The 14853-nt window shown below is 49.5% G+C and overlaps 1 protein-coding gene across 2 annotated transcripts in view; it reads left to right on the top strand.

The window, feature by feature from the left end:
* The window catches only part of PIGG (phosphatidylinositol glycan anchor biosynthesis class G), a 95923-nt gene that overhangs the window by 17946 nt on the left and 63124 nt on the right, over positions 1–14853 (top strand). For both annotated transcript variants that reach the window (XM_054986294.1, XM_054986293.1), the window contains exons 4-5: positions 4086–4274; positions 11628–11769. In XM_054986294.1, the coding sequence (XP_054842269.1) occupies positions 4086–4274; positions 11628–11769 (331 nt within the window). The remainder of the gene's footprint in view (positions 1–4085; positions 4275–11627; positions 11770–14853) is intronic.

The following is a 14853-nucleotide window of genomic DNA, read 5'->3' as shown; positions in this document are numbered from 1 at the left end:
CGAGCGGCAGTGGGCCTTCACGTCGGCATTCACGGAGGGCCAGTAGAACTGCTCAAGGATCTTCTTCAGGGTCTTGTGGTGCCCCAGATGCCCGGCCCACGCATGCTCATGGGCCGTGCGGAGGACTTCGGCCCGGTAGGCAGTCGGCACCAATAGCTGGCGGACCTCCCCCTGGCCACTTGGGGCGCGAGCTATGCGAACCCAAACCCCTCCTTGCTTCTCGATGCGCGGGAGCCGTTGGGACCTCCGCTCATCCCGCACTAGCTCCTCCTCACGAGCTGCCGTCTCTCGTAAGCGCTGCAAGGACTCATCTGCCCCTTGGGCGTCACAGAATGGGCGATCGGCCGGGGGCCCAGCTGGGTCTCCAGTCCGTGGTTCTGCCCCTGGTCTAGTAGAGGGACCCTCTCCCGGGTCGTCGGCCTCCTCCACTTGCAGAGCGGTGGCAACTTGGGGGTCTGTCAATTCCCCTGCTGCCTTCAGCCGAGACCCGGCTATCCCTGGGGTGTCTCCTCCCAATTTCTTCGCTGCCTGCTGGAGGAGCCTGAAGAACCCCGGGGCATCTCTTCCCAGCAGCATTGGCACGGGTAGGTGAGCTAACTGGGCAACTTCCATTTGGTGGCGGACCCCTAGGTACTCTATTGTGATTAGGGCCGTAGGGTACGGCTGGGTGCAGCCCATCACATCCGTCACCGGGATCCAGCGGTGCACTGGGGTAGCAGCTGGGAGGAGCTGGGGCCGAATTGCTGAGACTGCACTCCCAGTGTCTAACAGGGCTTGTAGGATCAGCCGGCCTATCTTCACGGTGGCGCATAGACTCTGCACCTGCTTGCCAGGCGGTGGGTTATTTTCCCAAACGAGGGCACAAACCCTTGGCAAGGCCTCCGTGAGCGCGCCGGCTTGCAACCGCAGCTCCGCTGTCTGTGCTAGTTCCACTGGAGCGGCTGGGTAGGCTGCCTCCAGCTTTCCCCACATCCTATCCTGGCGTTCCTCCAGCCACAGTCCAAGCTCCGCTGGGGTGGCGGCCTTGGGAGGCCGCCCCTTGACTGGCGCCTGCGTTGGAACGTCTCTCCCCGTACGGGCCACCAACTTGTCAGGGCTTGCCACCGCTGCCACTGGGCGTGGCACTGGGCGGTCTGCTCCTGACGTCATAGGGGGGCCAGGGATTCTGCAGGACCCTGCTCTGTGGAAGGAGGGGCGGTATACCTCACCCAGACTCCCTCTCAGTCCACTCGCTGGCCTGCTCAACCTGGCCTGCTTACCCTCTGCGTCCTCTTTCACCTCCTCCTCCCAGAGCTCTCCTCCAAACCTCCACGCTTGCATCGCACCGCTCTTGCTCCACATCATCACTCCCTACTCACACCCACCACCACAGGGCTCTTCCCAGCCAGCTTTTATAGGGCTTCCTTCTACTGTCCCACCCCTCTTCCAGCCTGGTCTTGGGCTGCACCAAGCAGTCGCAGCTGGGGTAGCTGATCTGGCCCCACTGACCAGCACCAGCTGTGCCTTGTTCCCTGGCTGCCCAGCCTCCCTGCCTTGGCTGATTGCTGCAGGCCTGTCCAGCTGCAGTCCCCTGGCTAGCAGCCCGGCCTGCTTGGCTGAGCTGATGGCTGAAGGTGGGTCCAGCTGCGGCTCCTTGGCTGGTTGCCCAGGGCTTCCTGCAGAGTGCCTCCAATAGCCCCACCTGGAGTGGCTTGGCTTTTGGCAACTCCTGGGCCAGGCTACTATTTTCTAGCTGGGGCGTGGCTTTGGGTTGTTGGGGCTGCTGCTGCTTCTCCTCCTCAGGTAAGGTTTTTGGGTGGGTGACTGCTGGGCCCCCAATCCCTCTGCCCTTGCCCCCTTCTGCCTTGCTTAGTCCCCTTTCCTTCCCCAGGGGAGTGGGACTCGCTGGCCTCCTTCTGTCTCCCCCTGCCTCCTGAGGCCCTGGGCCTTTGCCCCTTGCCCCTGGCACAGGCAGGTTCTGGCTCCATTTGCCCATGGGAGGGGTTGACCTGCTGTCCCCCGGCTGCCCCCTCTGCTTGCCAGTCAGACCGGTTGACCTACTGTCTGCTGGCTGACCAGTTGACCTGCTGGCTGCTGGCTGCCCCCTCTGTTTGCCCGACGGCCCGGCGGACCTGCTATTCCCTCTTGTCAAGTCTGGGGGCTGGGGCTCAGACCCCGGACATAGGTGAAATATTTTAGTTGTTAAATATATGATAAATAAGAATATATACAAGACCAATGCCCTGACCTGGATAGCCCAGGTGAGCCTGATCTCATTAGATCTCAGAAGCTAAGCAGGGTCAGCCTTGGTTAGTAATTGGATGGGAGACCTCCAGGGAAGACCAGGGTTGCAGAGGGAGGCAACGGCAAACCACCTCTGTTAATCTCTTGCCAGGAAAACCCCACCAGGGTTGCCATGTCAGCTATGACTTGAGGGTGCTCTGCACCTTTAAAGTGAGTGGTACCTTCAGTCCCTCACCCCCTTCCTCTTCACCATGGCTAGACTCTAAATTTGGGTTGCCTGCAGACTCCTTCCTCGTTACCAGCCAAGTGATTCTAAAAAGCAGGTGGACCCAGATACAGCTTTTGTCCAGCAGAGTTTCTGCTTGGCCACTGGAGATTCAAGGGAGGAGAGGAGAATGATGAAAACCACTTTGGAGAGAGAGAGAGAGGGTGGGGGGGATATATATGAAACGGATAAGAACGCAGTCTCGTTGGCTCCAGTTCCAGTTTTGACGGTCCTCAAAATCCCTCGTCTGATGGCTTAAAAATAATATCGGTCGGCTTTCCTAGGAGAAATTAAATCATTTGACTGAGAACCAATATACAGCCAGCAGAATCAAGTGGTACTGCTGTTTCTGGACTATATTTGAATACCCACATGAACTCATGGAGCTGCGTTATACCGACTCAGACTGTTGTTCTTTCAAGGTCAGAAAGTTAACATGTAAGGAAAAGGGTTCAGCTGGTTGTTCCTCCTCCTGTGGGCAGGATGTACTTCTCCCCATAATTGGGAAATATTTATCATGCAACCCTCCCCCTCTGCACAGTCCTGATGTGGTGTGGTGGAGAGTGAATTTTGGCAACCACTAGTGGGGTTTTCCTGGCAAAAGACTAACAGAAATGGTTTGCCATTGCCTGCCTCTGCAGCAGCCCTGCTCGTCATTGGAGGTCTCCCATCCAATTAATAATCAAGACTCACCTTGCTTAGCTTCTGGGATCTGATGAGATCAGGCTCACCTGGGCTATCCAGGCCAGGGCCCTGATGTGGTGCAGTCCATAAAAATGTCCTACCCATTTGTGCGTGCCGATTGGTCCTCTTTTTCCATTAGAGCCAAACATGCTGCTTCAAGCATAAGCAATGAAATGAGGTGTAGATGGGTAATACTGAGAGCCAGTTCGGTGTAGTGGTTAGGAGTGGCAGGACTCTAATCTGGAGAGCCGGGTTTGATTCCCCACTCCTCCTCTGGAAGCCAGCTGGGTGACCTTGGGTCAGTCACAGCTTTCCCAGAGCTTTCTCATCCCCAACCACCTCACAGGGTGATTATCGTGAGGATAATAACAACACGCTTTGTAAACCACTCTGAGTGGGCGTTAAGTTGTCCTGAAGAGCGGTATATAAATCGAATGTTGTTGTTGCTGTTATTATTATTAATATCCAGGGCTGCTTTTCTGGGAAAAGAGGTGGTGGAACTCAGTGGGTTGCCAGTACAGGGGGGCAACTCTTGGTGGGAGGTGGTACCCCTGGTACCACATGTGCACGTGCAAAGTGTGTGCATGCTCCCAGGACCAATGATGTCATTTTGGGTCAGCTGGAACAAGGGGGAGTTTTTAAATCTCCCTCGGAGAATATGGTCACATGGCTGGTGGCCCCGCCCCCTGATCTCCAGACAGAGGGGAGCTGAGATTGCCCTCCGCGCCGCTTGGCGGCGCGGAGGGCAATCTCAAGTCCCCTCTGTCTGGAGATCAGGGGGCGGGGCCACCAGCCATGTGTCCAATTTCAAGAGGTTCCGGAACTCCGTTCCACTGTGTTCCAGCTGAAAAAAAGCCCTGTTAATATCACTAGAACTTGATTTTCTTCTCTTTCTTTTTTGGTCCCCTCCCAGGTTGATAATAACGTCACCCGACATTTAGATAAGGTTCTTAAGAGAGAAGATTGGGATTTACTCATTCTCCACTATTTGGGGCTGGACCACATTGGTCACCTGAGCGGACCAAACAGTCCTTTAATCGGGCCAAAGCTTTCGGAGATGGACGGCATCCTCAAGAAGATCCACACTACGCTACTCTCCAAGGTGACATTCAGGTGTTTTTAAATGTGGGGTGTTCTTTGAATGTTTTCAGCCCTTCCATTGGATGAAGGACATTGACCTTGCTTTTGGGATCCTGGAAAGGTAAGCTGATGCCCTTAAATGCACTGGAAAATATATGAAAATATTGTTGCTATGTACAATGCCATTAATGTGCATATTGCTTCACATATTCAGATGTCAAAATGAACAACTGTTTATAAGTGTCAGTTTGCGTAAATTATATTCTATCCAGACATCCAATTGCTGTCCACCCATCTAACTCTTTATTAGTTGCACGGCTACAAGTTAGGGCTGCTGTCCTCAGGATGGTTTCTGGAGAGTAAACTTCATGCCATAACACAGGACTTGCACCTGAGTAGACCTGCTGTCATGTTTGTGTACATCCATGCGTTGGTTGGCTGGTCGGTTGATTGCTTGTGCCACAATATGCTGAAGCTATACTGCCTTATTGCTAACCTGATGTGTAATCTCTCTGCTCATTCATAACCATATTGCAGATGTTACTTACTTAGGACCCAGAACGTGCCTCCTCTGTTATCTTAGAGAAATATGTGAGTCGTGGCTAACCGTGATCTTGGTGTGTCTAGATGCCAGCTTTCACTGCTACTCCCAGATGCTGGGAACACTTTATTATATACCTGATATATAGTCATAACTAAATAGATTCTCACAAGACTCGTGTACACTTGCGTGCCAAAACCTTAACTGTCATTTGGAGCGCGGGAAAATCAACTATAACAGAGACTGCTTGATTTGAATGGTCACTTCTGCCAAACTCCCTGATGGAGTGGCAGACCTGAACTGCACAGATTCTAATAAAGCTACTTCTGCTGGAACCAAAGTGTGTTCACTGTGGATGGGCCTGAGGGGTCTACCTGCCAGGGACTGACACCTGCTTAGAATTGCTCCTTAGGTGTCCTGACCAGGGTTTGCTTCTGACTAGAAAATCCTGGTTTGTAGTAACTCTGTTTTGTTGCAGTGTCTGAATAGAGGAACTTTGGCTTCATTGCTGTCTTGTGAGGGAGTGCCCCTCCAGAGCACAGAGTCTTAGCTGCAGAGCTGCAAACGGGCATCGCTGTTTTGCTCGACTCTCTCCAGTGTGGACTGAGAACGTGCCCCCTGCCTCTACTGGCCACACGTCTTCACTCTCTTTCAGTGCCACTGCCTTCTTGTTTTTCCCCCTCTGCAAGGGCTGCAGCTATACTTGGAGCCATTCCAAGCAGGGCACCCTCTTTCAGTGCCCTGCTTGGAATGACTCCAAGTGTAACTGCAGCCTATGCAGAGGGGGAAAAGAAGAAGGCAGTGGGACTTTACATGTGCCAAAGGCACATACATTTGTTTCTTTCCAGCGTTGTGTGTGTGTTATATGCCGTCAGGTTGCCTCTGATCTATGGCAATCCTGTGAGGGAAAGACCACCCAAACATCCTATCTTTAATAGTCTTGCTCAGATCCTGCAAACTGGAGGACGTGGCTTCTTTGACTGAGTCCAGCCATCTTGTTTTAGGTCTTCCTCTCTTCCCACTGCCTTCCACTTTTCCTAGCATTATTGACTTTCCCAGAGAATCTTGTCTTCTCATAATGTGACCAAAGTACAATAGCCTCAGTTTTGTCATTTTAGCTCCTAAGGAGAATTCAGGCTTGATTTGATCTAGTACCCACTTATTTGTCTTTTTGGCTGTCCATGATATCCACATTTCAAATGAATCAATTTTTTTCCTGTCAGCATTCCTTACCATCCAACTTTCACATCCGTAATGGGGAGTACCATAATTTAGATTACCTCGATCTTGGTCCCCAGAGAGACATTTGTTCATCTTTCCAGCATAAACAGTGCAAATGCCTCCAGACGGGTCATTTTGTAGAAAAAGAGCTGTAGGAACTCATTAGCATAACTCATTAGCATATGCCACACTCCTTGCCATCACCAGAAGTGTGTCATTAGCATAACTGATTTGCATATGTCACACCCCCTGACATCACCTATCCTGGCTGTTTCCCAATCCTGGCCATTCAGGGCCGAAATTGGGTCCAAAATGGCAAAAGGGGGCTGAAAATGGCTGAAAAGGGGGCAGAAATGGTCAGGATCAGGCCGCTGATGAGCGGGAGAGTGATCCAACACCCGTCAAGAGGCCCGATCTGGGCCGTTTCGGCCCCAATCCAGGCTGAAATGGGCCCAAAATAGGCGAGAGTCAGGTGGGCGGGGCCATCTGACAGGTGACCTCTTTGGGGAACTGCCAGAACTGCATTCCTGCGCATTCCCCCTCGAAATGAGCCCTGGCTCCAGACGATGCGATGTTGCAGTACACAGCCAACTTGAATCCAGATGATCCTTTCCTCCCCCCAACACCTCTTATAAGTTGCCCCAGCAACAGGGTCTATCCTCTTTTGAGGTGTGGGGTGTGGGGACCGATTGACAGTGTGGGGAAACAGGAACTGTGGCCACTTACAACTGGGTAACCTTTATGATACTCATTGGTTGCATTCACACATGATGTCTTAGGTAGCAACATCATGTGTGAAGTCGCAGAACAGGACAAGGCCACTGGCCCAGGGAGCCTCCAGTGTAAAAATTCAGTGTTAGGCTGTGGGGAAGAGAGAAAGAGAGGGACAAAATGCACCTGAGTGGCATGTATATTGGGCTCCTGGCAAGGAAGCTTTTGTGCCTGGGTTTTTAGCACTTGGGAAGCCATCAAGGCCAATTTTTACCTCTTTGTCGGAACCCTTGAGAAATACTTGTGGTGCTTAGCAACCTCTAGTGCCATTTCGTACTTATTCTAGCCATTTTGTATTCTGAAGGGTTTCTTATCTGAACTGGAGTCAGCGTAATGAGGAGACCTACCTGACCCATCTCGACAAGATTTGAGCCATTAGAGCTGCATCTTCAACAATAGCTGTAGTTACGATGACTTCTAAAAAGCAGCTGAGTGGGTCCTTTTGTCATCTTCCAGATATGCACACTTAGGGAAACCAGAGTGTAAAACAGCCCAGGTAGTTGAAGAGTGCAGGTTTGAACCAAGATGCTGAAAAATTCGGCTGAAAGTTCTGATTTTAGCAGGCAGCAGTGCTGTTTCCGTGGGGGCGATGTTGAACCAACTCGAGGAGGTGCAGCAGTAGCATGCTGTGATGAAGCAAGCAATAGTGGTGTGTCTGCACAGCTCTGTTGTTAGCAGTTGGGCGGGCTAGAAAATTAAAGTCTTAGTTGCCTTGCTTTAAAATGATATATAAAGAAGGGAATGTGGCACAGAATGACTGCTTAATAATATTCTTTATCATTGCTTCTTGGAGCTAAAGCTGGCTGAAACAGTGCTTGCTGAAGTCTGTGTATCACTAAATTTAATATTAAGAGAATTGCCCGATACTGGAGTCTGAGTAAGTCTCTTGACACTGGAGTCTGAATAAGAGTCTCTCTACACAAGACAGCTTACAAAGGGACATTGAAGTTTAGGGAGACACAATGTTAGCTGGGAAGCGTAGTTTAAAAAGACAGAGCCGGCAGAGATCACTCCTCTGAGGGTCTGTTAATTTCATCTTTGCTTCCTGGAAGGCTCTGTCAATTTCACCTCTCTACATGAGGGTAGTTTAAAAAGACAGAGCCTGTGAAGATCGCTCCTCAGATGGTTTGTTAATGTCATCTTTGCCTCCCCAAAGGCTCTGTTTATTTCATCTCTCTAGCCCAGGTGAGCCTGATCTTGTCAGATTGTGGAAGCTAAGCAGGGTCAGCCTTGGTTAGTAATTGGATAGGAGACCTTTAACGAAGACCAGGGTTGCAGAGGCAGACAATGGCAAACCACCTCTGTAAGTCTCTTGCTATGAAAGCCTCACCTGGGGTCGCTGTAAGTCAACTCTGACTTGAGGGCAGTCTCTATCACCTCCACATGAGGGTAGTTTAAAAAGACAGAGGCAGAGATTGCACTTCAGAGGGTTTGTTGATTTCGGGGAAGCGAAGATGAAATTGACAAACCCTCTGAGGAGTGATCTCTGCTGGCTCTGTCTTTTAAAACTACGTTTCCCAACTAATGTGTCTTTGTACACTTGAGCATCCCTGTGTAAGATGTCTTGTGTAGAGATACTCTCAGTCTCCATGTGGTTAGCATCTCTGGATGATAGTAGTAGCTGTTGGTTCTGCTACAGCTGCTCTCAAAGAGCCTCCTTCTAGTCCTCAGTTCTGCTACCCACCTGCTTGGGCTGTATTTGTGTGCTGTTATAGCAGAAAGGTTTGAGGAAGTTGCTGTGACTTTCTTTTCAGTGTCACCTCCTTATTTCTTTCTGATTCTTGTTATTGTTGGAATGAGCAGGTGGATGAGTGGGTTGGAAAAAGGCTGTCGCGTCATCATCATCATCATCATTATTATTGATGATGATGATGATGATGATGATATTTTTAATCCACTCTCCCCGTGTACGGGCTCAGAGCAGAATACAACATATATAAATACATAAACATCTTAATTTAAAACCAGATTAAAACATTAATAAATACAATAATACCATTTCTAAAAGACAGCAGCGCACAGATTGCACAACCCAAACAGCAATCTGTGGGGCTGGATGGCCAACTACTAGAGGTTTACAGAACAGGGGGTAACCCTTCCCCCCACCATGGCAGGAAGCCGGTTTCTCAGGGTTATGTTTAGTACCATCCCCATAACCAAAGGCACTGTATGAGTGAACTGTTTGTGTAACAGTTATGTTTAATTTCTGGAAGATGAGATGCTGAAGTTTATTTAGAAGCCCCCCCCCTCCCCATTTCAAGGATCTCTATAATTGCTGAGTTAAAATGCACTTTGCACTTGCTCTGCCAGTGTTTTGATTGAGACCTCCATCGTCTGTTCTAGCCAGAATTTGCCTGGGCCAAAATTAAGTCTTTTTTATGCTCTCTTTAAAAAGTTGTAGAGGAGTTAGCCGTGTTAGTCTGTAGTAGCAAAATAGTAAAGAGTCCAGTAGCACTTTTAAGACTACCCAACTTTACTGTAGCATAAGCTTTCGAGAACCACAGTTTTGAAAGGTTTCTGTTGAACTACAGTGACCTTTAAGTCCTTGATGGAATGTCCTGATAGATTGTTCTCCCACTGGTTTCTGGATGTTGCCATTTTTCATGTCAGATTTGTGTTCATTTATTCTTTTATGCAGAGGTTGGCTGGTTTGTCCAATGCATAGAGCAGATAGACATAGAGCAGATAGACATTGTTGGTACATGAGGGCGTATATCACGTTGGAGGATGAGCAGCTGTAAGAGCCAGAGATAGTGTAGTTGATGCCATTGGGTCCTGTAATTGTATTTCCTGGGTAAATCTGAGGGCAGAGCTGGCATCTGGGTCTGTTGCAGGGCCTGGTACCTGTGCTGGTGACTCTGCTGGCCGATTCATGGTTGTAAGTGAGAAGTCGTTTAAGGTTGGGGGGCTGTCTGTAGGCAAGGAAAGGTCTTCCGCCCAGGGCTTGTGAGAGAGAGGCATCGTTTTCCAGGATGGGTTGTAGATCACTGATGTTACGTTGGATGGGTTTGAGCTGGGAGCTATAGGTGACAACCAGTGGTGTTCTGTTGTTAGTTCCTTTAGGTTTGTCCTGGAGCAGACTGTTTCTGGGTACTAGTCTGGCCCTGTTGATTTGTTTCTTCACTTCATTTGGTGGGTACTGTAGTCTCAAAAATGCTTGTTGTAAATCTCTTAAGTGTGAGTCTCGGTCGAGAGCATCGGAGCAGATACGGTTGTAACGTAAGGCTTGGCTGTAGACAGTAGACCGAATGGTATGTTTAGGGTGGAAGCTGGAGGCATGTAGATATGAGTATCGGTCTGTTGGTTTCCGGTATAAGGTGGTATTTATTCGTCCATTATGTAGTTGTACAGTGGTGTCCAGGAAGTGTACCTGTTGTGTAGAGTGGTCCAGGCTTAGGTTGATAGTAGGGTGAAAGTTATTGAAGTCCTGATGAAATCTCTCAAGAGCTTCCTTCCCATGGGTCCAAATGATGAAGATGTCATCCAGGAATCTTAAGTATAGTAGTGGTTCCAGTGGATGGGAGCTGAGGAAGCGTTGCTCCAAGTCCGCCATGAATATGTTAGCATACTGTGGTGCCATGCGTGTGCCCATGGCTGTGCCATTAATCTGTAGATATAAGTTGTCACCAAATTCGAAGTAATTGTGAGTGAGTACGAAGTGACCAAGTTCAGTGGCGAGGTGTGCTGTGGTTTTGTCCAGGATAATATTCCGTATGGCTTGCAGTCCATCTGCATGTGGGATATTGGTGTACAGAGCCTCCACGTCCATGGTTGCTAGGATAGTAGGTTGTCAGTGGACTGTATTTTCCTGAGGAAGTCAGTGGTGTCCCGTAAATAGCTAGGTGTGCTGGTGGCATAGGGCCTGAGGGTAGAGTCCATGTATCCTGAGACTCCTACTGAGATAGGGCCAGTTCCTGAAACAGTGGGGCGTAACCCAGGACCAGAAACCAGTGGGAGAACATTTCAGTCTACCAGGACATGCCATCAAGGACTTAAAGGTCACCATAATTCAACAGAAAAACAAAATCCAACGGGAAGCTGCTGAATTGAATTCATATGTAAATTTGACTCAGTCAGACTTGGATTGAATAGAGATTATGAATGGTTATCTCATTATCAGAAGTAACTGATTTCATTAACAGAAGCCAACTGATCCCATTATCAGAAGCTACTGATTGCATCTTCTCCCCCCTCCCCTCACCACCTATATATCTAATCAGTTTCTTCTTACCTTCCATGCATCTGACGAAGAGAATTGTGACTCTCGAAAGCTTATGCTACAGTAAAGTTGGTTAGTTCTAAAGGTGCTTCTGGACCCTTTACTATTTTAAAAAGATGGGCTATGTTCCTTCACCAACCACTTGTCTTTGGTGAACTGCAAGTCTTCCGTACAACCGTGACGAAGCCAACGGGGCTTTCAGGCTTATGTCGGTCAAGGAAATGAAATGGCAGCAAAGTATATAAACATAAAGTCTCTCGACATGAGACGAATTACCTTAAGCGAAGGGAGACGCAATGTTAGCCGGGAAGCTGAGTTTTAAAAGACAGATGGGAAGGCTCTGTCAGTTTCACCTCTCTAGAGCAAGATTGCTCCTCAGAGGGTTTGTTTACTTCCTCTTTGCCTCCCCAAAGGGGAGGTGAAATTGACAGGGCCTTCAGGGAGGTGAAGAGGAAATAAACAAACCCTCTGAGGAGCGATCTTTGCCGCCTCATCTGTCTTTTAAAACTCGGCTTCCCGGCTGACGTTGCGTCTCCCTTCCTTTGAGCATCCTCCTGTAAGAGGGCTCGTGTAGAGAGATTTACAGTCTGCCAAGTCCTCAGATTCTTTCTTTTGACCAGCAGGAAGGAGAGGTGGCTTCGCCCTGCCTGCTTGTCGTGTGTGGTGACCATGGCATGTCCGAAACAGGGAGTCATGGTGGTTCCTCGGAGGGTGAGGTGCATACGCCCCTGCTTTTCATCAGCTCTGCTTTTGACAGGAGAAATGGTAAGAACTGGAATTCCTCTTTCTGTGTATCATTAAAACTGGCATGAGGGACTTGAGTTGGCGAAAATAGAAAAATAGCTGTTAATACTCTCAAGTATTTTTTTAACTCCACTTTTCTACCTCATGGGGGACCAAGGCTTCTTGCAAATTACAACCTCCTCCTACAATTTCAGTAGGGAAATGGGGAGGGGGGACAAGCAGTATAATGCACCACATCTGGAACTAGTCCCATTCAGGGTTGTCATGATCTGACTGTGCCGGGAAGGCCTAGCAAGGCCTCAGAAGCCTGTTAGCAGTGAGAGTAGGCCTGCCTACAATTCCCAGGAGCCCCTGGCCCTTTTGGCACCCTTTTTGGCCAATCAGAACACAGGGGGCTAGTGCTATTTAAGTCTGGGAGGGGAAAAGCCTGTGCTCTTCCTCCCAGGGGGCAGGCCAGGGGAGGCTTCTGCTAGGGGGAGAGGCCCTCATCCAGGCAGGGTGCGAAGGCAGGCCTGGCAGACAGAGGGGCAGGGAGTTCAGTCCCGCTGGGGCCTTCTGTTTATTTTGCTTTCACCCATCTATTGTTGCCAAGGCACCTTGCTTGTTAGTTTGATATTAACTGACCTCCTTGTAAATAAACCCTTTTGTGTGTTGTTACTCGCCTGGGTCCTCACGCCTATTTATTGGCCAAGCTACGGAGGTCAGAAGGGTTGGGAGGTTGCTCTGGGCCTTTCCAAGGGACCCTAAATCCCAGAGTGGGGGCAGCGTAAGGTGCCATGACAAGGGCCATAGGCACAGAGCCGAAGGGCCAAGAGCCACCTGACTCCTGTCCTTTGGCTCCTGCCTCTGGGCCACTCCTGGGCTTATTTGTCTGTACTCGGGGCTTTTTTTCAGCTGGAACGTGGTGGAACGGAACCTCTTGAAAATGGTCACACGGCTGGTGGCCCCGCCCCCTGATCTCCAGACAGAGGGGATTTGAGATTGCCCTCCGCGCCGCTCGGCCCAGAGAGCAATCTAAACTCCCCTCTGTCTGGAGATCAGGGGGCGGGGCCACCAGCCATGTGATGATTTTTGCGGAGGGCGATTTAAACCTTTAAAAACTCCCCCCTTGTTCTAGCTGACCCAAAGTGATGTCATTGGCCTTGGGAGCATGCGTGCAGTTTGCGCGCACACATGTGGTACCAGGGGCACCACCTCCCACCAAGAGTTTGCCCCTGTGCTGGCAACCCACTGAGTTCCACCCAGGCCCAGCGCGCCCATTGAGGCCAGGTAGGCAGTGGCCTCGGGCACGAGGGCACTGGAGAGGCGCCAGAGGGGGTGTCGGGGGTGGAGGCGCACCCAGCGGAGCTGGTGTGACTGGGATGCAGCTGCTGCTGCAGCCAGCCAGCCCCATGCCGCCGCCGCCACATGCCCCAGCTGGGCGCAGGAGCCATGAGCCGCTGCTGGGGCGGTGTGTGGAGCACGGAGCAGCCTCCGTGCATCGTCCCAGCAGCGGCTCACGGCTTCTGCGCCCGGCTGGGGCATGAGGCGGCGGCAGCACGGGGCTGGCTGGCTGCAATTATTATTATAACATTTTAACATGGAAGCCGTGAGAAATACACAGCGAGTTTGCTTCCACTATACACTGAAGGTTAAGAATTGTTTATAGCCGCAGAGATTCAGCCCTGGCCTTGGGCAGTCTCTCCCAGTTATTATTATTATGAAATTAATGGTGCCATCCAGAATTTTTAAAAAAAAGTTGTTCCTTTTATTTGCTGGCTATGACCTGTCAATCCACCATGTTCAGAAGAACATGTACCTTGGCTTGATTGTTTGTAAGAACTGGCTGTTTGTTTGCAAAACTGTATGAGATGTCACAAACAGTATATAATCTTTTTATGTCGATTGAAAGGTATAAAATGCAGGTGCTGATGCTTTTCTGTATGCATTCAGTTACCTAATTGACTGCATCAGGCTTATTGCTAAATAAACCTTTTACTTCAATCACCAAATTTAAATGCCTTGAGTTGTTTCTCAGACTAGTAGTGAGGTGGGGAAATCTACAATTGGCTAAGGGTGTTGGTTTATTTCCCTCAATAGTTCTATGTAAGTTTTCTTTTAGCCTTATTGTTTAAGACTTGGGTCCAAGAACAGAGGGTGGGGGGAGAATGACGAGGGAAGATGAAGAGAGGAGGAGGAAGAGGAAGGGAGGAGAAGGGGGAGAAGGAAGAAGGGAGCAGCAAGGAGGAGGAAGAGGGAAGGGGAGGAGGAAGAAAGAAGGTCATCCTAGTATATGTTAATCTTTAAACTGTCATGGCTGCTTTGTTTTCTTTCCATGTGCAATAGCCAAAACGTCTGGCCTATATAAATGGCCCATTGTCTGAAGATCTGGGGCAGACTTGACTCCTGTTTAGGGTTGCTAACAAGCTTGAAGAAAAATGTCCACAGCAGAACTGCCACTTGTAATGTGGTTCCTCTCCTCCTGTCCTCTCCCCGCCCCCATCTCAAATACCTTGGGCTTTGGCTCCCCCCCCAACCCCCATGCCTCTAATACTAAGCAGATCTTGCTCAGGTTAGTGCTTGGATGGAACAGTTCTTAACTTCCTAAAGGAAAAGTAGAATAGAAATATTAGTGGGAATGTAAAGACTTGCACAGCTTGCGGGAGCTTGCTTTGAGTTTGCTATGGCTCAAACCGCAGTCCCCACCCAGCCGCGATTCCACGGGGCAGATAGCTCATGAAGCAAGTGGAAGAGGACGGCTTCTGGTACTGAATGTTGGCAGGTGGGTTGTCATTCAAAGGAAGAAGTTAAGCGGGAAAACCACACAGGCCTTGCTCATGAATATCTGGATGCATCCTCTTCATAATAAATCATTTCTCTTGCGAACAGCTGCAGCACCTGCCTCCTTAAGCAGGTAGAACGTGTGGGAATTTTGAGTTGTTTTCTTGAAATGCATCATCTTGGAGGGGAAGATTGTCACGTGCCGATTCCATGATGAGTAGACCTTATCAGAGGAGGTTTTTAAAAAAAAATACTTGAAAAGAAAAATACAAATAGCAATAGAAAGTGCATAGAATCTCATACAGAATAGAAAAGAGTCCAGTAGCACCTTTAAGACTAACCAAC

This window comes from Eublepharis macularius, chromosome 8, assembly GCF_028583425.1.
Source record: "Eublepharis macularius isolate TG4126 chromosome 8, MPM_Emac_v1.0, whole genome shotgun sequence".
NCBI lineage: Eukaryota > Metazoa > Chordata > Lepidosauria > Squamata > Eublepharidae > Eublepharis > Eublepharis macularius.
Note: the sequence above shows the minus strand (reverse complement) of the source record. Positions and strands in the feature narration are given on the sequence as shown.